Raw genomic sequence first — 24,642 nt, forward strand, 5'->3', positions numbered from 1 at the left:
TTTTCTCTTTTTCAAAACTTCCTCATTAAAGTGCATTAGTTCAAAACTTGAAGAATCCTTTTCAGTCCACCATCGAATTCCATTCTAGTTTTATTTTGCATTGTGGGCCATTTTTGTATTAGGATTGTGAACATTAAAATCCTTTCTACCTATTCATTCTTGAGTGGGATATTTTCCAAGTTGGTGGAAAATTGGAAAGGATTGTAAAAGCTCATCGAGCAAACCGGTGAATTCAAGTGTAAGAAGGTTGAAGACTTTGACCTTAATGTCTTGGTGATTAATGAAACTTTTATTTGGTTAGAAGATTGAAAAGAGTGAACGTAAGCAGATTATCGAATCATTATAAAAAGAGTTTGCATCTCTCTCATCTTAACTACTTATTTATTTACTTGTTTTGTTGCTTTTATTGTCATTTTTCAAAAAAAGTTTTAATATATTAAACCAATTCAGTCATATGACTCATATCTTGGGTGATTCTCTAAAGTTAATTAGCTTTGTTTCACAATTGCTATCAAAGTTAAATCTCTTATTTTTTTGTTTTTTGTTTTTATATTTAATCAACAAAAAACTTTCCATTCCTTGAAATTGATCAGGTCATTTTATTCTCTATATCATACCAAACCGAATGTTTTTGAATTTTTAACTCATCAAAGGCCTCCATTAGCCTCCACACCATCTTTTAACTCCCAATCATCAAACTATCTTGAATAAATATTAATTTAAGATGCAAACAATAAAAATGTAATTTAGATAGGCTTAAATTCCAACCATAAATAATAATAATAATAATAATAATAATAATAATAATAATAATAATAATAATAATGAGTCATCATAAACAATAATAATAATATATATATAAAATAGAGGACAATTCCAGCGATAAGTAATCATTCATCCATGCATGTGCTCCGAAAAGAGTTCTGAAGCGAGATTCTGTTTCTTTTTTCAAACTTGATCGGTAAGAGGAGCAGAAGTAGTTGGCTGAGGAGATTGGGTATCGGATTCGGGCTGGGATTTATTCCCAGATATCCAATAAGCAGGTTTACATAAAAACTCAGGAGCCTTTCTCACGGTCCAGCGCAGTCCTACGAAAGCTCCATAGAGAAGAAAAATGGGGAGAAGTAGGAGAACGATGAATGTTACAATCACCATGGAAAACGAAAAGAAAGCGAGGGCAAGCGGAAGGAAAGAGAGGCAAAGGAGGACAAAGAGGAATATTACAAACAGAATGGCAACAACTATGAGGAAGCTTGCAACAAAACTTTTGAACCATTTACTGCAAGGTCCCAGCACTGCTGAACGTAGAGGTGAATATGAAAGAAAAAAAATGGGGACAGGAAGGAATGCAACCACATCCCAAACAACATTTTTTGGACTATGTGTCATTATCAGGACGATTGTTGCTCCAAACGCCACTGCCATCATTGAGACCGAGAGGACCAGACATATAACTCCCTGTGTCAGCTTTCTAAACAGGTATGTTTTGAAGTCTTCTAAAGGAAATGAGGATGTAAGGATGGAGAAAAACAGACCCACAGATGTCAAAGCCAAAGTGAGGGAGAGCACATCAGCTAAAATGAAAACCATAAAGAAGGGTTTAGAGTGAAGGATTGGAATGCCGGTTTCTTGATTAGGACCTCCTGGTACCGTGTAGGCTGCTGCGAAGGCAACAGTGGCTATGAAAACAGAAAGAATGGTGCAATTCTCAGTAGTAGCCATTAGCCATTCCTTGGCGTCTTTATGGAGATTTTCATTAGAAGCAGCAAATAATTCTTCAGCAGTCTGGTGATCTTTGTTGAGAGGCTTGGTCAAATGCATCTTACAGGCCGACTTCACTTTCTGCACCCACACATACCATCACAAGCTTTTTTTTTTTTCCTGTAATCCATTCATCTATAACCAGACTAAATTAAAACATGGTGACTTTTAAGCTTGATATCATTATTTTTCTAACAACTTATACTTATAGGTCTACTAGTATAGCTTTTAATAGGTATCTTGGCTTACGAGAAGTCTTGGAATTTGAATCTCATTAATGTGTTTATTTTCCCATGCTTTTATTGAGCCTTGTGTCTGTCCAGCATGACTACAATGATAAATTAAGTAATACATCATTCTACGATAAGGAAACTACTTTTCATACCATATAAAAAAAGTGATAGCCAAGGAAAAACCCATATATGACAAAAATTGATCTTATTTGTTTATACTTCTAACAAGGTTCTCTTTATTTATACTAAGATTATATTTTCTTATGCTTAATTTGATTTGATTTCTTTATATTTAAGTCTCATCTTTTAGTTGAGGTAATCGTTTAGTAACTTAGCATTTTTCTAACTTGACACATATCTCTCATCAATTACCTAGCTAATAACTTATTCTTTTTGGTAATAAAGACTGATCAAGACTCAAATGGCCTAATCGAAGTGAATGCATGTGAGCAATGTATATGCTTGTGGTTAATGGGTAAGTAGAAGTGCACCTCAAACAAAAGCAACTCATCTTGTAGTTGGAGTGCAGGGCTTTGCATCTTTTCACTAGCTTGACTTTTTCTTTTTTGGCTAACCATGTGTAGTACGGAGTTTCCTTTGTTATCCGTAGCTGATAATAACCTTCTTGCAAGTACTTCAGATTTTACCACCATATCAAAAATATCAATATGACGATAAAGGATTGCCACATGTAATATATTCATTCCCTCCTTATTTGTATGTGTAAATGCCTGAGGATGGAAGTAGAGTATTTTGTCGACAATTTCTTCAATGTTTGACATTGTTGCCAAAAATAATGGAGTTTCATCGCACTTCTTGTCCTTGTTAGTTAAACTTTCTTGGGAGTTTTGTCCTTCCTTTTTTTGGGACAATTTAGAGAAGTGTTCTTCTATTTCATGCTCCTTACTCTCATCTTGACCCACTGCTTTAGAATTAATATTAGCATCCCATGAAGTGTCGTGCTTTGCTAAATTCTTGACGAGTGCTGTAAGTGTCAATCTGTTTCCCGTAACATAAGACATTGAGGATTACTTTTATGTAATAATTAAAACTATTCAATATAAAAGTGCTTTTATAATATAGATCATATTTCATAAATCTAAAATTTAACTATTGAAATACTGAAACATATAAATATTGAATTTACAAATAAACAACCTAATATCATATGAAACACTCAAACAAGCTAATACTAAATACTCAATTTATTAAAATACTGAAATTTATCATTAGTAAATAACTTAGTATCATATAATATTGAAGTCTAATAGTTTATTCTACATATGAGTCCTTAATGCCTATACATATTTTGGTTAATATTATATCACCGATAGAATACTGCAACAACAATAGCTTCCAATGAGTTGGTCAATTGATCCATAAAGAAGACTTTTCATTTTTCTTTTCAATTTTTTCTAATAATCGTTTAAAAGTTATTAAAAATTGGGTCATTGCTAATGAGAAATAGTCACATAGCAAAAGTGGCTATATTTGTTTGTATATTGATTTTGTATTGACGTCTTATTTTTCTATACCTTATTATCATTCATTTGTATAATTTTACCACATATATCAACAACTCATATCATGAGTTAGGCTTAAGGTTCCTATTCTGTACTTTCTTAAAAATTTAAATAGTAAATTAATGACAATCAATGTAAAACCTAATTCTCTCCCTATTCTTTCTTAAAATGTTATAATTTTTTTTAATTTTTATCTAGGTCATGTTCCTTTTCATAATTAAGTCATTTTTTTTTTCTATTTTTGTTCAATACTTCAAATTTATTTATACATATCAATAATTCAAATTCAAAGTTCAATATGATAATAAATTGAAACACTACAATTTTCTTTTTTGAGCCTAGAATTACACTTGGGTTGAACATTGCGCATTAGAGCCTTTGTGGGCCTAGTATATTATACACTTGGTTGAACATCTATTCTTTGGGATGGTCTAAATATATGTTAAATTAAGAACTTTTGTATGTTTGAGAAAGAATTCGTATCCTTGCATATTCGAGAAGCAATTTCGAAAACCTATTAACAATTCTCAAGTACAAACTATAGTGAGAAGCAGTTCGAGTTTGTTTTTTCTCCTTCAACTAATTATGTTTTAAATTTCTTATGTAAAAACTTTTGAAAGTATTAACTATTAAAATTAGTTGATATCCAAGGTGCGTACCAACACATTCCATATCTCACCTTTTATTTTTCATCACATCTCTTTTGAAGGTTTCCTCATCTGAAATGAAACTTTGTTTGTGAGATGTTTACGCCACAATTTGTAAGAGAAAAAATAATAAAAATATGTAATAGAAAAAGAAATAAATAGTTATTAATTATAAGAAATCAAAGTAAGCAATTATTGGTGAATGAAAATGAAAAAAAATATATATCAAATTTTATTAGATAGGCTAAGAAACAAAATCCATGGGGATAAAATCCATATTTTGTTAGAGAGAGGAAAATTGAGAAGAAAACAGTTATATCCATAAAAGCTCCATTTCACAACACAAGTCAACAAAAAAGGGACATTGAATATGACTTGCTCAATTCTTTTCTACTACACATCTTGCTAACATCATGGGTCCTATTTTATTTATGGAGAATAAACATTACTGCTATGTGTTAAAGCAATTAAATTGGGTTCAATTGGGTTAGATAGGCTTGAAATCTTGAATGTACATCATACATTGTTTTACATATTTCTCCTCTTTTGTTCCATAACAATATACATACAAGTCTGTCTGTTTCTGACTCTAGTAAAATATAGTTTAGAACATTATCAAAATTATGAATTTCTTTAAAGTCAAAATCATATAAGTCAATTGAATTGAGTTATTAATTAACCTATGGACTTTTAAAAATATATAAAACATAAAGTAGCATAATCAAAGAGTGTTTAATATATATCACATGAATAGTCCATTGGACCAGTTTATGATGAAAGAAGCAATATATACTTTTGTAGCCTAAAGTTGATGAGTTGATATAAAAATCACTAGAGAATAGCATAAGCATTTGGGTAAAGCAAGTCCCTTGAAGAAAGTTGCATTTAATATGAGTAAAAGATTAATGAAATTTTCTATACAATAGACTAGATACATGGTTTTGCTTGAATGAGAGTTTCTACGGAGTTCCCATATATATCATCTGTTTATCTACCACCTTTTGTATTTTATTTTTTGATCTTGTTGAATATTTAATCTAAAATTAATCTTGTTTGAACTATCCATTCACCTCTCGCTAAGTAGTCCCATGCAATAAGACATTTGTACATATGTTCTTTTCAAAAAGCATTGTAAACTAATTATGAAAAAATGCACTGAAAAAATCAACAAAATTTAGCATTACAAAACTATATTAACCATATACCCAATTTCAACAAAATTTTGCCTTTTAAATAAAAATGCAAATAAGAGTAATTGAGTAAATGAAGAATAAATGATGACGAAGAAAGAGTTAAATGTACCATACATAATTCCGTGAGAATTTCCATGGAAAATTTTACAAATTCTTGTAGCATAGAGCTTTGTTTCATTCGAGTTTTTGATTTGTTGAGTTGCTCTATGAACCCTCGTCTTTGTATTTTCCTCTTTTGAAATGCGGTTGGATTGCATGTGAGATATTGAAAAGCGGTCATTGAGGATTGATCCCTTTCTTTAATTAAGTATGGATAGTTCTCGGCAATTAATGAGGCTAAATCTGTTTCACATCAATTTTGCAAAGATAAAATGAAAAACATAAATATTAAATTAGTAGTTTAGTACACTTTTTGCAATATTTATATCAAAATTAAAATTACTATAAATAGTATATAAAGTGAAAGCTTAAATTAAAATTACTATAAATAATTTATAAAGTGTATATTTTGAAAGCTTAAGTTTTATTTTTGTCATAGGATACACTTTTGGGTGTATAATGAATTTTCTTTTCATATATATATATATATATATATACATATATTTTTGGGGATCCTTTGAATGAAAATACTAAATTAACAAAAGTTACAATTTAGAAACTTTTGACCAAAAAGGCTTTGCGAATTTAATATTTATTTAAGAAAAAAATGGTTTTTCCATGAATATAATATAACTTCATTTAAATGTGGCATTAACAAATCCATTTTTAAGAAACTCTTTCTACATTTTTTAGAAGCTAAAGCTTTTAGCTTATGTCAGATAAGGCTTTAATTAGGATATGAAATCAATCTTTTAAAATTTCAGTATTTATTTTGATTACAAAACACTATGAAAAGCACTGCTTTGATTGTAAAAAAATAGTAGGAAAAGGAAAAAAAATGTAAAAATAAAAAGAATTTAAATTGTTTTGTTTGATTTATCTTAAAAATTAGATACAACAAAAATGATTTAAAATTAAAAAAAATCAATCAATTCCAAGGAACATATTTTCTATTTTCCTCCTATTTTATCATGTCTTGCATGTATATATATTCAAATATTTTAAAAGTCATATTTTATATTCAAATACTTCAACTTTTAACAGAAAAAGTTCTTAAGCCATTCAGCAGCGAAAAACTTAATTCGTGGCGCTTGAGAAAGAGACACGTTAGAAATAGAAATGGACTAGCAGTACTTGGAGATGAACTAAGAGCAGAATATATAACTCACCAAAACACTCGGTGGCGATGGAAATATGGAGAACTGTTGTTCCATCTTTTCTCCGCAAATAGAGTTTATAATCTTCTGGACCTTCCTTCGTTAGCCCCATTTTCCCAGCCAGAAACTTAAACATTTCAGTTTGGCCATAGCGGGCTGCACAAAATATAGGCGTCTCTCCTGAGTCATTGGACGCAATTAGCAAGTCAGAATCTCTCGTCAACAGCTCCTCCGCCACATCTTTCATGGCATCGCTGGTGGCTACTTCGTGGAGTATAGTGTTGCCGTCGTTGTTTTTAATATCGGAAAGTTGACGGTCTGCAGGCAACATGTTTAGTAATTTGAGTACCAGATCTTTTTGTTTGGAGTGGGTGGCCATGTGGAGGACTGTGTCGTTGTAAATACTGATTCTCTGCAACGGGCCCTCTGGAAATTCATGGCAGACTTCAGCCACATGCTCGTTGTCTTTTTTCTTCAAAGCTTTGTACAATTTAGCAATGCGTTCCTTTTGTTCGGAATCATTGGTAGCAGCCATGGGAGAGTCTTTGGAGAGGGGAGAGCGGAGCGGAAGGCTTTATTAGCAGTGAGGGATGGGTTCTTACTTCTTACAGTAGTGGTTATATGGATTTGGTGAGGCCACAGCAAAATCCATTTTATATCATTTGAGTGTGCCCACAGTATTAATTTATGGCTATGATAAATGTGAATATCTCATCATATTTATCCAATTCCTAATGCTACAAAAAGAAGAAAAATTCCCTACTTGCTAAAAGCCATGTGTGTCACCTTTTTTGAAGCTTGCTTTTTAAAATTTATTATTATTATTTATTACATTTTTGTTTTTCCAAAAAAAATAAAAGTGCTTTCGAGAAGTTCTCAAAACAGTTTGCAAAGAAATAAAGGCTATGTGGTAGGGAACTGGACTCCAGAACATTCTGCTTCTGCTTTTATAAACTTGTATCATGTCAATTTTCATGCTGGACTTTTAATGGTTTTAGATTATTCGTATGAACATGCTTTGAAAATTAAAAAAAAAAATAAAAAATTATATTTGCCCTTTGTAGATATTATATTGAAAATGATATAAATAAAAATTTAGATCATGCCCAAGTGAATCAATTTTCTCTGTGGGCTAAGTGAACATTTTGGCTTTGAAAAATGTGTACATTAGGACAAGATTAACAAATTTAATTAATAGCATTTGCATTATTTGTATGATTCTTTACCTGTTTCATAAGTCTGACAAAGTTATTCTTTTATTCTTTACCTACTTCATAAGGTTTATCTTTTGTTTATTCTTTACCTATTTCATAAGACAAATAAAGTTAAAGTTTGTCACATTTTTTATTAGTATGGAAAATTGAAGCCTGCCATCAAAGAGCAAAGAGCAAAGTTGCCTACTGAAAAAGTTGTCCTTCAAGAATGATTATATATTCTTATAACTTTATCTTTTACAAATTCAAGAAATTTTGAAACAAGACATATATATATATATATATATATATATATATATATATATATATATATATATATATATATATATACTTACTCTTGCAAAATTAGAAATATTGATAAAAATCTAGACCATACAAAAAGTTTAATAGCTTTCTAACATTTATATTATGTAATAACATACACTTAGATTTATCTCTAGTTTTAACATAACACAGCATTAAATTATATACCTAGGAGAGTTCGTCTACAGGCTTCAAGTGAATGTAAAGTTTTTTTTTTTTTTCATAAAAATTCAAATAATATATCTTTATTTATTATTTTTGTGGATATTGAGAACACGTGCACTGCCGGGGCTCATAAATTATTTATATGATAACAGAAACAAAGTAAAATGCTATCTTTCTTCTTAAATCAATTCATTGAAAAAGCTACTCATAAAATAGATAAGGCTGATGCTTGTACTTCAGGCATTATTATATTCCCCCAACTTTCTACTTCTATAAGCTTCTATATATTAAGATTCATCTTGCATTTTTAATCCATAAAGATTAAACATTATCAGGACTTGATGCACTATGGATATCCCATTCTCCATTTATTAAAAACTATAATTTATAGTAAGTAATAGTTCTCATCCATACAAAAACTCTTATCAATATTGTTTGTTATATTTTAAGTTAACAATGAAGTTTATATAAATTAATGATATTTTTTTGCTTGCTTGAGTAGATATTTGGAGTTGGAACTAAAAAAAATTGAAGATAGAGATTTCATTGCAACCATTTATCTTTTACTTGCTTTATATGATGTAGCCCCCTATGACTATTATGTTACTTGGGTTATGGACAAACTCGTATTATCCATTTAATGGTCTACTTATATGAAAGTTTGTTCATCTTCATTTATGAGACTATGTAGAGGGAGTGTTTAGCTACGGTTGTTTAAGTTAAAAATTAATTTTATTTTTCATAATTCTAATCCTTTTTTAATCAATGCAAATATCTAGGAATGAGAATTATCAAACAATCGCACCAAGAAAAGCATAATTGGTGCGAAAAATCACTTATAGAGTCTCATATAAAAATCCTGTAAATGTAGAGACCATATGTCTAATATGCATAGAAAATAACTAATTATGAAATTAATTAAGTATACAATTTTACTTAGACTCAAAGGCTATGATTGGAGCTAATCAAAATATGTGCTCCAATGACACATATATCACTACAAAAATTAGAAGCTATAGCCACATAATTTTAGTGGGATAAAAAAAATCTCAAAATTTATTTGTGCCCACAAGTCTTGAAAGAGGGAAAGTTTGGTGCGAAAATTTTATGGTAAGCTTATAGTTGTAGCAATAAGAGGAACTCTACAAATGGCCTTTTAGTGTGTGAACATTTGTAATGTAGCCATATATCAAGTGCTATAGCAGCAAGCTCACTTATACTGCTACCAAAGACCTATTGCATCAGTGGGCTTCACCACTAGCGTAGGTACCGTATATAATCCTTAACTGGTCCTTTATTCCAAATCATATTCCAAACCTTTTCCAAACTGACGATAGATAGACCTTCTTCAGCCCTAAGAATCAAAGACAAACATCTCTTCTTTTCTTTACATGGAGATCTGCATATTCAAATTTAAAGCTCTGACTTCTCCATTTGCATTAGGTTGGGCGAGAAGATGAACAACGGTAGTCGGGTGGAATCGGGGAGTTAAATAAGGAATAGAAAGAGCAAAATGGTTGGCTCATGATATCACAAATGAAGTTGGGATTTGGAAAAAGAATCTTACGAATCATATGCATGATAAAACGTTCAACTCATCCAAATTAAACTTGAATTGGTGCTAAGATGCTAGTTATGAATCTAACATACATTTTGAGCTTAATTTCATATTTATGAAAGGAAAAAGATGCAAAGTCAATTTCAACCAAAGAAGAGCAAAGGATCAAATATGCTTAAAGAGAGACTCGAGTTTTGAGAAACATGATGAGAGCTAAGCAAATTTAAAAGGGACAAGTCATGAGCATGAGACATAAATAATGGAGTCTATGAACGTATTTGGAGAAAATGAAATCTCATGAAAACGTATTTGGAGTCTATTTTTTTTCCCTTTATTTGTGATTCTTTTGAATTGAATTTCACATTTCTTACGTGCATAAGTTGGAACAATCACTAATATTTTCTTGAATGATTAAATCATGGAGTCCGCGCACTCTACCATTTTGGAAACACGTCAGTTTACCTAAATGATAATGCTATAAATTAAACAAAATATACAATTACTTGAATTGCTTCTTTGAATTGAAATTCCAAATAGGCACAAGCAAAATCCCCTCTTTATTTATTTTAAATTTTAGAGCATCTTTTAATGTGATTAACATTACTTAATGAACCTCAGATAAAATGCAATGGCCAAACTCTATTCATCGTGTGGATAATATTGGTGATTGGTGGAATCATGAAATTAGCAGATGGCTCGTAAAGCAGCAAATTGAAATAGAATGGCGCAGAGCCTGTGAACGTAGGAGCTGAGCTGCCCTTCCTTTAAGCTTGGACATTCTCCTCACAAGGTTGTATGATTTGAATAATGACTTCATTGATTTAATTTGTTGTGCGGGGTCAGTATATATATACAAGAGCTATGCAATTCGTTAGACGTAAAAATGCCTATATACAAAGAAAAGATAAAACAAATTTTGAATTACAAACTGGTTAAATAGGAACTGAATTTGTTGAAGCTGCTGCAACTGAATCGTTTGAGTTTGGTGAAGGAAAATGGAGACCAAAGAGTGAGGAGGGGTTGCTGAGGTGGCAGCATCTGCAGAGAAATCTCTTAACATCTCCAACATCGGTTTTATGCTTGTGCTTATGATTGCTGGGTAACAAGAGAACTAATGGGTATAACCATCTACAATCCAGTCCAATGTGCTGGGTGTTCATCATTAAAAAGAACATTAATGGGATGCAATCGATAGAAAGTAATTGATAGGCATAAATTTCAATCATTAATTATAATAAACCAATATTATATTAATCAGAAAACAATGAGGATTAGGAAAACCTGATCATCTAACCGCTCTCTCAAGAAAAAATACACCCTCTTTCACATAGAGTTGATTGGCGCTCTTCCCTTATGATAGAATGATTCTGCTTGGAAGTGATTTTCCTCTAGCACGATACAGAGATCTCAAGTGTTGTGGAAATTTGATTCCACCAACTTAGTAGTACAACTAAAACTACATTCTCAATATGCTAATTTATTAACACACAAACATGTTCTGTTACTACTTGGAAATAGAAAAGGTGCTCTGAAAAGAGTTCTGAAGCGAGATTCTGTTTCTTTTTTCAAACTTGAGTAGTTGGCTGAGGAGATTGGGTATCGGATTTGGGCTCGGATTTCTTCCCAGATATCCAATGAACAGGTTTACATATAAGCTCACAAACCTTTTTAAAGGTCCAGCGCAGTCCGTCAAAAGCTCCAAAGAGAAGAAAAAAGAGGACAAGGAGGAATGTTACAACCAGAATGGCAACAACTATGAGGAAGTTTTGAACAAAACTTCCGAACCATTCTCGACAAGGTCCCAGCACTACTGAACGTAGAGGTGAATATGAAAGAAAAAAAATTGGGACTGGAAGGAATGCAACCACATCCCAAACAACATTTTTTGGACTATGTGTCATCATCAGGACGATTGTTGCTCCAAACGCCACTGCCATCATTGAGACCGAGAGGACCAGACATATAATTCCCTGTATCAGCTTTTTAAAAAGATATCTCTTGAAGTCTTCTAATGGAAATGAGGATGTAAGGATGGAGAGAAATATACCCACAGACATCAAAGCCATAGTGAGGGAGATCACATCAGCTAAAATGAAAACCACAAAGAAGGGTTTAGAGTTAAGGATTGGAATACCGGTGCTTTGATCAGGACCTCCTGGTACCGTGTAGGCTGCTGCAAAGGCAACAGTGGCTATGAAAACGGAAAGAATGGTGCAATTCTCCGTGGTACGCATTAGCCATTCCTTGGCTTCTTGATGGAGTTTCTCATTTTTAGCAGCAAATAATTCTTCCGCAGTCTGCTGGTCTTTGTTGAGAGGATTGGAGAAATGCATCTTACAGGCCGACTTCACTTTCTGCTCCCACACATACAATACAATTGTTAAGGAAACATGATATACATTGTTGGGCTCAAATATTGTAAGTGTAAGCTTTTAGGAAAATTGGTTATTTAACATGGTATTGGCGAGAAGTCCTGGGTTCAACCCCCTCTCCACAATTTGCATTTCCCAAATTTAGTTTGTCTCTCCATAATTTGCATTTACCAAATTTAGTCCGTCTCTCTTTGTGAGGGTATAAAGCCTAAGGAAGCATGATATACATCGTTGGACTTAAATCCTATAAGCTTAGGCTTTTAGAAAAATTGTTAGTTTAACAACAATCACGAGTCGTTATTCTTGGAATGCATGCAAGCATTTTTGTTGTTTGTAACCCCTTCATCTATACCCACACTTAAATCAAACATGGTGACTCAAGCCAATTATTCATTAACTTTTAAGTTTTAATCTTAGTAAGCTTGATATCGTTATTTATCCAACAACTTAAGCTTATGGTCAACTAGTAGCTTTTAATAGGTATCTTGGCATCTGAGAAATCTTGAATTTGAATCTCATTACTGTGCATTTACTCAGCCTTGTGTCAGTGTAAAAAAGACTACAATGATAAGTTAATAGATCATTCTATGATAGGGAAACTGCTATTCATACCATATAAAAAAGTGATAGCCAACAAAAAAACTGATATATGAGAAAAATGATCTTATATGTTTATACTTCTAATAAAGTTTTACTTATTAATTATGCTTAGATTATATTTTTTTTATACTTAATTTGATTTTATTTCTCTATATCTAAATCTCATCTTTTAGCATTTTTATTTTACAATTTACATTTTGCTCTACACAATAATGGCTCAAATTTAAAATTAGGTGTGATATCCATTCAATAACTTAGCATTTTTCAAATTTAATTCATATTTCTCATCTATTACCTAGCTAATAACTTACTTTTTGGTAATGAAGACGAAGAATCAAATGGCTTGACACATGTGAATGCATGTGAACTAAGGGCGTAAGTAAAAAAAAAAAAAAAAAAAAACCGACAAACCAATCCAAACAAACCAAAATTGATCATATTGGTTCAATTTTTAATAATAAAAGATCGATTCAGTTTGAGAATTTTGAAAATCGACCTTATTGGTTTAGTTTTCAATTTTCATGTCTCTTAACCGATAAAAATCAAACCAAACCAATATTTTAAAACTTATATATAATTGTTTGATATTTAACAAGTTTTTTTATATTGGATTCTATTAAAATGATTCATTGTTTTTATATTATGGTCAAATTAATTCTAAATGTACTCAATATATTTTTAACATTAAATCCAAATTGGTTTCAATTTATTTTAAAAGCAAATTATACTTAAGGCCTAAATATAAACTCAAATTAATGGGTTTTAGGCTAAAAAAAAACATAAATATATAATTGGGCTAAGGACTAAAGAAGGTCATTAAGTTGGGTCTAAATCAATCCACAAAAACCGAACCAAACCGACCTTAAAAGGCTTGGTTTGATTTGGTTTTTCACTTCAAATTTGGTTAGCTCCGTTTCTATCATATATAAAACCAACTATATCAATTTGATTCACTTTTTTACTCAAAAATTGATCAAAGCGACCCTATTTACACCCTTTAATATGAACAATGTCTATATTTATGACTAATGAGCGAGTAGAAGTGCACCTCAAACAAAAGCAACTCTTCTCGTAGTTGAAGTGCAGGGCTTTGCATCTTTTCACTAGCTTGACTTTTTCTTTTTTGGCTAACCATATGTAGTATGGAGTTCCCTTCATTATCAGTAGCTGATAATAGCCTTCTTGCAAGCACTTCAAACTTTATCACCATATCAAAAATATCAATATGACGGTAGAGGATTGCCACATGTAATATGTTCATTCCCTCCTTATTAGTATGCTCGAGTGCCTGAGGTCGGAAGTTGAGTACTGCTTTGACAATTTGTTTAATATCTGACATTGTTGCCAAAAATAATGGACTTTCATCGCTCTTCTTGTATTTTCTAGTTGAACTTTCTTGGGAGTTTTGTCCTTCCATTATTTGGGATGATTTGGAGGAATGTTCTTTTATTTCGGGCTCCTTCTTACCCTCACTTAGGCTTATTGCTTGAGAATTAATACTAGCATCCCATGAAGTATCTTTTTTTACCAAAAGAGTGACAAGTTCTTCAAGTGAATATCTGTTTTAGTGATGTAAGACATTGAGGATTACTTATACTGAACATTATTTGATAGAAAGTGGTTTTATGATATGGATAATATTTTATAAATCTAAAATTGAACTACTAAAATATTAAGCATATAAATACTAAATTTACAAGTAAACAATCTAATATCATATGAAACATGGAAACAAGCTAGTACTAAATATGCTTAATTTACCGAAATACTAAAATTTGTTGTAATTAAATAATCGAGTATTTTATGACATTAAAGTCTAATGTATAGTTTATTCTAAATATGAATCTAAACATGTTTGTGCACATTTTCATTAATATTATACCAATAGAATACTGCAACAACAACTTTCAATTAGTGGGTTAAGATCCATAAAGAAGACTTTTCCTTTTTTATTTTTAATTTTTTCTAACAACCTTTTAGAAGTTATTAAAAATTGGTCCAATAAAAAATATTCACATGGAAAAAAATGATTACTTTTTTTTTTGTATATTGACTTTGTATTAATGTCTCATTTTTTGTAACTTATTTTCATTCTTTTATATAATTTTATCATATATATCAACAACTCATATTATGAGTTAGGCATAAGGTACCTATTCTCTATCTTCAAATTTTAACTAGTAGATTGATAACAATCAATCTAAAACCTAATTCTATATCTATTCTTTCTTAAAATTTTATCATTTAGTTGTATCTACGTCTAATTCCTTTTCATAATTAAGTAATTTTTTTTGTTCAATAATTTAAATTCATTTATACACATCAATGATTCAAGTTCAATGTTTGATATGATGATAAATTAAGACTCTAGAATTTTCCTTTTATGAATCTTGAAGTCGAAGAACAGTTAAAGCATTTTTGGGCCTAGTATTACATTTGGGTTGAACAATGAGCGTTAAAGCCATTGTGGGCCCAGTATATAGTAGACTTGGGTTGAACATCAAGCCTATGGAATGGTCTAAATATATGCTAAATTAGGAATTTTTGTATGTTTGATAAAGAATTCATGTCTTTGTATATTCGAGAAGCAATTTGCAAAACCTCTTAATAATTTTCAATTACAAACTATAATGAGAAGTAGTCGAAGTTTGTTTTTTCTCCTTTAACTAATTATATTTTAAATTTCTTATGCAAGAGCTTTCAAAAGTACTAACCATCAAAATAAATTAAATATCCAAGGTATGTATCAAAACTTTCCATATCTCACCTTTCATCTCTTATCATGCTTCTTCTTGGGTTCAATAGTAGCTTATCTGAAATAGAACTTTGTTTGTGAGATGTTTATGCCATAATTCGTAAGGAAAAAAATAGTAAAAATATGTAACAAAAAAGAAATAAATAGTTAATGAACATATATATATAGACTAAGAAACAAAATCCATGAGAAAAAATATATGTTTAGTTAGAGAAAAATTGAGAAGAAAACAATTATATCCATCAAAGCCCCCATTTCACAATACAAATCTTTAGGGACATGGAATACGATTTACTCAATTCCATTTTACTACATATCCAACTTACATCGTGGGTCCTATTAAACATTACTGTTATGTGTTAAAGCAATTAAAATGAGTCCAATCGAGAACAAATATGTTTAGTTAGAGAAAAATTGGGAAGAAAACAATTATATCCATCAAAGCCCCCATTTCACAACACAAGTCTTTAGGGACATGGAATATGACTTAATCAATTCCATTCTACTACATATGTAGCTTACATCATGGGTCCTATTAAACATTACTGCTATGTGTTAAAGCAATTAAAATGGGTCCAATTGAGTTAGATAGACTTGAAATCTTGAATGTACATCATATATTATTTTATATGTTTCTCCTATTTTTTTCCACATCGATATATGTACAAGTCAATTTGTGATTCTAGTAAAATTTAGTTTGGAACATTATCAAAATTAGGAATTTCTTTGAAGTCAAAACCATATAAGTCAATTAAATTGAGTGATAAATTAACCTATAGACTTTTAAAAATATATAAAACAAAAATTAAGTGTCAAAATCAAAGAGTTTTGAATATCACATGAATGAAGCAATCCATTGATGCAGTTGATGATGAAAGAAGCAATCTATGCTTGCACTAGCCTAAAGTGGATTGGTTGATATAAAAAACATTAAAGAAGAGTACAAGTGTTAGAGTAAGTCCCTCGAACAAAGTTGCATCTAATCTAAGTAGATAATTCATTAAATTTTCTATGCAATAGACTAGATCCATGGTTTTACTTCAATGAAAAAGCTTGGAGAGTATGTGTGTGTCTATATACATATATCACCTAACACTTTTTGTACTCTTTTTGTTCATTGAATATTTAAATTAAAATTAATTTTTGTAACTATCAATTCACCTCTCTCTAAGTAGTTATATGCAATCTAACACATTTGTTCGTATGTTTGTTTTATAAAGCAATGTAAATTAATTACAAAAAAAATGCACTGCATTTTATAAGATTGTTAGCTAGTTAACTCAACTCTAAACTAATTTTTTCAAAAAGAGAAAATACATAAAAGCATATCTAGCATTCCAAAACGACATTAACCACATACCCAATTTCAACAAAATTTTGACTTTTAAATAAAAATGCTAAGAAGAATAATTGAGTAAATGAAGAATAGATGATGATGATAAAGGAGTTGAAGGTACTATACATAATAAGATGAGAGACCCCAAAAATACTTCTCCCATGGATCCTCGTCTCGCTTCAATTTTTGATTTGCTGAGTTGTTCTATGAAACCTCGTCTTATTTGTCTTTTCCCCCTTCGAAATGCTGTTGGATTGCATGCGAGATATTGAAGAGCAGTGATTGAGGATTGATCCCTTTCTTCGATTAAGAATGGGTAGCGCTTGGTGATGAACAAGGCTAAATCTGTTTCATATCAATTTTACAGAGATAAAACGAGAAACAAGAGTATTAAATTAGTAGTCTAATATATATATATATATATATATATATATATAAAAGCTTGAGCTTTTAAGTGGCTTGCTATTTTTGTCATAGAATACACTTTTGGGTATAGAATGGGATAATAGATTTTTTTTTTTTTTTGGTCCTACGTTCAGGTGTATTGTAGAAATAGAAATGGAGCAGGAGCACTTGGAGACGAATTAAAAGCAGAGTAAGTAACTCACGAAAACACTCAGTGGCGATGGAAATATGAAGAACTGTTGTTCCATCATTCCTCTGCAAATGAGCTTTACAATCTTCTGGATTTTGTTGCTCTAGTCCCATTTTCCAAGCCAGAAAGTCGAACATTGAAGTTTGACCATAGCGGGCTGCACAAAAAATAGGCTTCTCTCCCAAGTTGTTGCACGCAATTAGCAAGCCCGCATCTCTCCTCAACAGCTCCTCTGTTACATCGATCATGCCATGGCTGGTGGCTGCTTCGTGGAGAATAGTGTTGCCGTCGTTGTTTTTTATATCAGCGAGTGGACGGTTGAGATCTTTAGGCAACATATTCAGCAAGTCGAGTACCACATCGCTTTGTGCGGCGTGAGCGGCCACGTGGAGGACTGTGTCATTGTGAAGACTGATTCTCTGCAACGGCCCTTCTGGAAGTTTATGGCAGACTTTAGCCACATTCTCGTAGTCTTTCTTCATCAAAGCCTTGTACAGATCGGCAATGCTCTCTTGTCTGATATCATGGTTGTCCGCCATGAGAGCGTCTTTGGAGAGGGGATAGCAGAGAAGAAGGCTTAATTAGCAGTGAGGGATGGGCTCTTACAGTACAGTCATGATATGTCTGGGTGGTAATGTGGATTTGGTGAGGCTACAGGGTTCAAAGTATCGGCAACTCGGCTGAGTCGTATCCGCCTCTCGACAATACCAGATACAATATAATGCACAAACTCGGCACGGTTACAGAAAATTTTTCAAACCTAATCACATTAACATATCAAAACATTTTCAAAAAAAAAAAAATCAGAGATACCCCTTTCAAAAGCAAACACTCGGGATTCTGAAATTGGAACTTTTAACCCAGAAGATCAAAGAAAATGAAGAAGAAAAAACCCAACGCTTGACCCGTTCCGAAATAAGAGGAGAAACCACCGAAAGATGAGGGCATGATTTAGGATTTACTTACCCGATTTTCCTGAAAATCGATCATTACCGGAGGGTGGAGCTTTGGTGTGGCGGTGGTGACTCGTCAAGTGGACTGCATCTTACAACGGCAACGTCGGCAAGGCAACCCCTCACAGTTAGATTGCTCCCCCAGTGTTGGGTCTTGCATAGTTGCAAATTCACCATTGCAGGTGGTGTCGTCTGTTGTGGGTCTTCACAGCAACGGTGCTGTGAGGGCGGGGAGGGGAGGGGAGGAGATTAGGAGCTGAAATTAGGTAAAGTAAAAACTGCCTTTTATATGAATTTACATGGTTGTTGTGACATATGATTTAATGGTAACATATTACGAGAATTGAGTCCCCACTTTGTTAAAGTAAAATGATGTGGATGGTATGGAATGGGATTTAATGATAAATTAAATGTATTTATATTGGAGAGTGATAATTAAATCCCTAATTCTTAGTATTATTATAAATAATTTTGAGTTAAATATGAAATTTTTTTGTTTTATTAATTTTTTATATTTATTTAATTATATCTCTTTTTTATAATTTATATATATATATATATATATATTTTTTTTTTTTATAATTTTTAATTATCTTATTTTATATATCACTTGATATTGAACGAAGACATCGAGTGCGATATGTCTTAGGACTCTTCAAGTTTATAATCAATACTACTATTTTACACCATATTGTACAATCCCTTTAATGTCGTTTAAGTATGCCGATAATGCTCATTATGATGCAACATGATTTTATTAATTGTACTTTTAGATATGTAGCAATTCAATATTATAATAAGACCCAAATATAAAAAATGGATATTAAAATTTTAATAAAAATATAAGTCATATTTTTTTTGTTAAAAATAAATAATAATTTTTAACTCTTAATTTGCAATATTAAAATTTTTAATTACTTAATTTTCAGTTTTATGGAACACCTTCTTATTTAATTGAATTCTTCAACAAATTTATTAATTTTTTTTTTAAATTAGTCAATTAATACTAGAATTTCTGATATTTAATTTAATCTAAAATTAAATTAATAAATAATTTTTGTTAGGCTACAACTTATAGCCGAGAATCTAGTGACCAGCTCTATCCTCTGGAATCGGTCCACTGTCTTCCGTTTTCATGGTGGATGGATAAACCTTTTGAAACATCCCATGTGGTGTACTGTACACAAAATCATATTAAATTCCGAAAGCGGAACCCGTTTTTTGATGAATTCCATTTATTTATTATTAACCTAAATCAAATGCCAGGTCAATTTTTATCTCAACAAAATCAACGGTCAATATTGAACCGAAGAAAGCGAATACTGGGGATTTGTGGCATACTTCCGTAGAAAGTGGATCTCAGACACATGCCACGTGTACATAGCCAAGCACGTGGATATGTGTACACAGTTCTTGTACATGAGCTGGCAAAATAAAAAAAAATTATTTATAAATTTAAGTTGTTTGGTAATACGTCTTATCTTATCCTCCAAATAAATAATGAATATTCGGTATGGGAATCTCCAACATCGGTCTTATGCCTGTGCTTATGATTGCTGGGTAGCAGGAGAAGGAGAGCTAAGAAGTATAACTAGCTACAATCCAGGCCAATATGCTGCTCCTCATGATACAACTATCTTCTAAGTGTTGTGGAAAATTGATTCCAACAACTAAGTGTACTCGTTGCCCATCAAAATCAATTCAAAAATAGGAGAAAATATCAGTATAGAGTTTTTATTCTGCAGCCTCGTCTCCAGAACTTATGTAATATATAAAAAGGATTAGGCGAAGAGTCGAATAGGTGGGTTTGTTATACACTTATACTAAACCCCACACTCTCCCAAAAAGTCTCATCTACTCGTAAAATTGATAAAGGAAAGCAATACTAAAAACAAATAATAAAATCATGTAGTTAAATACATAATAACAGTCTCTAAAATTAAAATTTAAAACACACATGCATCATAATGAGTCATCAACTGATACTACGTTCTCATTATGCTAATTAACTTTACACAGACATGCTCTGTTACTACTTGAAAATATATAGGAAAGGAGAAGACAATTCATCCATGCACGTGCTCTGAAAAGAGTTTCTGTTTGTCCTTTCAAACTTCAGCACATAGAGCTGCAGTTTGCTGACAACATGTCCAACGAACAGGTTTACATATAATAAACTCACAAGCCTTTGCTACAGTATTGAACAGTTCCATGCAAGCTCTACAGAGACGAATAATGAGGCCAAGAAGGATTATTAGAGCCACAAGAGCAACACCTTTGATGGATTTTAAAACTTCTTTCAACAATTTTTTGATGTGAATTAGCAGGACTATTGAACGTAGAGGTGAATATGAGAGGAAAAAAATGGGTACGGGAAGGAATGCAACAACATGCCAAACAGCCTTTTTCCAATTATGTTTCATTATCAGGATGATTGTTGCTCCAAACGCCACCGCCATCATTAAGACCGAGAGCATCAAACATATAATTCCCTGTATCAACTTCTCAAAAAGATATTTCTTGAAGTCTTCTAATAGGAATGAGGATTGAAGGATGGTGAGAAATATACCCACAGCTGTCAAAGCCAAAGTGAGGGAGATCACATCAGCTATAATGAAAACCACAAAGAAGGGTTTGCAGTTAAGGATTGGAATACCGGTATTTTGATCAGGACCTCCTGGACCCCTGGTACGGTGTAGGCTGCTGCAAAGGCAACTGTGGCTATGAAAACAGAAAGAAGGGTGCAATTCTCAGTGGTGCGCATTAGCCATTCCTTGGCTTCCCGATGGAGTTTCTCATTCCTAGTAACAAATAATTCTTCAGCAGTCTTGTTCTCTTTGTTGAGAGGCTTGGTGACATGCAACTGACAAGCTTTCTTCACTTTCTGCATGCACATACAATCGCAAGTAATTCTTGTAATACATTTAAATACAATTATTTTGCGGTTTGTAGAGAATAAATTAAAAAGGTTATTCAATTAAAAGGGATAAACAATTATATATTCCAAAAAATAATTTTTATATTTTAGAAACATGAAGTATAATATCTTTTAAACAAAAATATCCTACATCAATAATAACAATTAAATTATTATTATTATTATTATTATTATTTATCCCTATCTTATATCCAAACACTTTTGGAAACAAATGCATAGGATAAAAATGTTACATTGAGGTTATATTTACAATTTTTTGACATTATTTTTCCAAATCTTGTGGTTGTCTTGTCCCTTCGACAAAAATACTTTAAATTAAAACAAAGACACTCAAGCCAATTATTCATGAACTTCTAGATTATGTTTTGATTCTTATAAAATTTGTGAAAAAAAAAAAGGAAAATGGAAAGAAAAACTATGAGATATCCTTAGTTTGAATCTCATTGATGTGTTCATTTTCCCTATGCGTTTATTGAGCCTTGTGTAAATCTAAAAATAGAGTGTAGTGATAACTTGATCTATCATTCTATAATCCTAAAAAACTAATTTTCATACAATATAGAAAAGTGATAGAAAAAAAAATTGATACATGGTAAAAAATGACCTTATTTGTTAAATATATATTTTTTAAATGTTTTATTTATTTATACTTAAGTCTTATTTATTTGTATTAAAGTTTCATTTCTTTGTCCTTTGGTTTATTTTTTTATATCTAAATATCATATTTTGTATTTTTATTTGATAATCTAGATTTTGTTAGACATTGATGACTCAAATTAATTTGGAATTTATATAGCACCCATTAAATACCCTATCATTTTCCTAACTTAGATGGATATTTCTCATCCATTACCTAAAACTTATTCTTTTTGGCAATGAAAGATTGACAATCTAATGGGTAAGTAGAATTTTACCTCAAATAACAATAACTCTTGTCGCAATTGGAGTGCAGGGCTTTGCATCTTTTCACTGACTTGACTTTTTCTTTTTTGGCCAACCATATGTAGTAATGAGTTCCCTTTATCATCTCTAGCTGATAATAGCCTTCTTGAAAGTACTTCAAACTCTTCTACCACCATATCAAAAATTTGAGTATGACGATAAAGGATTGCCACATGTAATATATTCATTCCCTCCTTATTAGTAAGCTCAATGGCCTGAGGATGAAAAGTGAGTATCTTTCTAACAATATTTGGAATGTTAGATATTATTGCCAAAAATAATGGATTTTCTTCGCACTTCTTATTGGTATGCTCAAGCACTTGAGGTTGGCAATTGAGTATTGCTTTGACAATCTCTTGAATGTTTGATATTGTTGCCAACAATAATGGATTTTCAACGCTTTTGTTATACTCACTAGTTGAAGTACTTCCTTGAGGGATTTTCCCTTCTTGTCTTTGGGACAATTCAGAGGCCCTTTCCACTGGGTTTTGGTCATCACCACTAGCATCCCATGAAGTATCCACCTCTACCAAAAGTTGGGTGAGTCTCTCACAATTCATTCTATTTACAAAAATGTGAGATATTGTTGATTGGTTTTACATAATATTGAAAAGTATTTGATGGAAAAGTGCTTTTATATAGATCATGTTTCATAAATGGAAAAATAAATTACTGAAATACTTAATCATATAAATATTGATTTTACAGGTAAACAACCTAATATTATATGAAACATACAAACAGGCTAGTATAGGAATACTCAATTTACTAAAATACTAAAATATAGCATAAGAAAATAACCTAGTATTATATGACATTTTAGGTATGGAATATCATTACATTGAAGAAAATAATTGAAGTCTAGTAGTTCATTCTACATGACTGTATTAGTAGACACATTGTAATTAATATTATGCTAGTAGAATACTCCAACAACAATAGCTTTCAATGATAAATTTGTAATTTAACCCACTATAAAAGTTTAAGAACAAATCTATATCCTAAATCAATGACTCAAATTTAAAATCCAGTATGATAATAAATCGATATCCTAGAATTTTTCTTTTATGAAATCTAAAAGAATAATTGAAGCCTTTTTTATCCTACTGGTAGGCTTGGGCTAAACATTAATGAGCCTTTTGAGTTTTGAGTATGATCTAAATATATGCTATAATCAAGAATCTTGGCATGTTCAAGAAAGAATTGGTTTTTTTATTTTCTCCTTTATAACTAATTAGGTGTTCTTGGGATATACTCTCATTTCATATTTTAAAAAATAAAAAATTATAGTAACTCTTATATAAAATGTAAGAATTATTAAAGACTTACATTGACAGCATAGTAATTTAAAAAATAAAATAAAATTGAGGTATTAAATTTTTTTTACTATATCAAATTTAAAATTTCTTAAAGTAATTTTTAAAAACATAAGATATATATGTTATATTTTATATAGAAATAACTAAGGATTTAAATTTGATCAAAACCAATATTTTGAAAATTGGACCAAATCGGGTGGTTCTAACATCAAATCGTCCTATCAAGAAAATCTCTACCAATCTTTTAAGGAATTTAGAAAAGAGATTTGGAAAAGAATTTAAATTAAGAATTTTAAAAAGAAAATCCTCCCAAATATTTTTGAATTTAAAATATGAAAAATTTTCAAATCTTTCTAACATTCTTAAGTTTCTAAATTATTATTTTGGTAAAATATAATTTCTAAATTGATTCCAAATTCACTAGATTTTCTCTTATATATATATCTATTAGGAGCGTTCTCTCAAAGTGGAATGCACCTATACTTTTAGTCATTATTCTTTGCACTTAATCCAAAACTCATAAATACATTTGGATTTTTATTTGTTGGGTTGTGAAGGAGACCTGCATTCTCTTAGAAGCTAAGGCAAGATCCACTTGAGCACACAAGGTCTTTGATTCCATGGCTTTTTTTATTTATTTTTTATTTTTATTTTATCTCTATGCATTGTGTAAGGGTTTTTCATGTAAAATTATATGTTGTGTGTGATTGATTTTTCATTGATCTCTTTAATCTATCAAGGTTCAATTGAATTAAAAAGATTTAAATCCATTTCACATGCTTAATTGGGTTAAAAACCCCAACTCTTAGTTTTAAAAATCATTCATTCATTCCCTTTGGGTGTTACCTTATTGTTAGGTATTCCGTAAGATCTACAAACTCTCAGAAACTATTTTTATAAGCTATTTTGTTTAAAGTAAATCTCAATTTTTTTTATTTTTATTTTTTTACATCTTATATAAGGGTTATTATCATTTTCT

General features: G+C 31.1%; 3 protein-coding genes across 5 annotated transcripts; all 3 read right to left on the reverse strand.

The window, feature by feature from the left end:
* Window positions 1–837: 837 nt before the first annotated feature.
* Window positions 838–7,198, reverse strand: LOC117923508 (ankyrin repeat-containing protein At5g02620-like). Of its 2 annotated transcripts, XM_034841829.1 has the most exons (5): window positions 6,626–7,198; window positions 5,472–5,699; window positions 4,197–4,236; window positions 2,486–2,993; window positions 838–1,842 (listed from the first exon to the last, which is right to left on the reverse strand). In XM_034841829.1, exons 1-5 carry the CDS (start codon window positions 7,146–7,148, stop codon window positions 949–951), a joined length of 2,193 nt encoding a protein of 730 aa, XP_034697720.1. In that variant the 5' UTR covers window positions 7,149–7,198; the 3' UTR covers window positions 838–948. The 2 variants fall into 2 exon arrangements, with proteins under 2 accessions (XP_034697720.1, XP_034697721.1); XM_034841830.1 differs by lacking the exon at window positions 5,472–5,699 and having other exon boundaries at window positions 6,626–7,197.
* A 3,926-nt stretch (window positions 7,199–11,124) lies between these two features.
* Window positions 11,125–18,717, reverse strand: LOC117924082. Of its 2 annotated transcripts, none has more exons than XM_034842636.1 (6): window positions 18,478–18,717; window positions 17,525–18,271; window positions 17,043–17,261; window positions 15,593–15,638; window positions 13,874–14,384; window positions 11,125–12,207 (listed from the first exon to the last, which is right to left on the reverse strand). In XM_034842636.1, the coding sequence occupies exons 2-6, from the start codon at window positions 18,048–18,050 to the stop codon at window positions 11,419–11,421; spliced, it is 2,091 nt and encodes a 696-aa protein (XP_034698527.1). In that variant the 5' UTR covers window positions 18,051–18,271; window positions 18,478–18,717; the 3' UTR covers window positions 11,125–11,418. The 2 variants fall into 2 exon arrangements, with proteins under 2 accessions (XP_034698527.1, XP_034698528.1); XM_034842637.1 differs by lacking the exon at window positions 18,478–18,717 and having other exon boundaries at window positions 17,525–17,891; window positions 17,935–18,015.
* A 1,633-nt stretch (window positions 18,718–20,350) lies between these two features.
* Window positions 20,351–23,686, reverse strand: LOC117923454 (ankyrin repeat-containing protein NPR4-like). Its single transcript, XM_034841744.1, has 2 exons — window positions 22,317–23,686; window positions 20,351–21,348 (listed from the first exon to the last, which is right to left on the reverse strand). Exons 1-2 carry the CDS (start codon window positions 22,902–22,904, stop codon window positions 21,073–21,075), a joined length of 864 nt encoding a protein of 287 aa, XP_034697635.1. The 5' UTR covers window positions 22,905–23,686; the 3' UTR covers window positions 20,351–21,072.
* Window positions 23,687–24,642: the final 956 nt, after the last annotated feature.

This window comes from Vitis riparia, chromosome 10, assembly GCF_004353265.1.
Source record: "Vitis riparia cultivar Riparia Gloire de Montpellier isolate 1030 chromosome 10, EGFV_Vit.rip_1.0, whole genome shotgun sequence".
Lineage (NCBI taxonomy): Eukaryota > Viridiplantae > Streptophyta > Magnoliopsida > Vitales > Vitaceae > Vitis > Vitis riparia.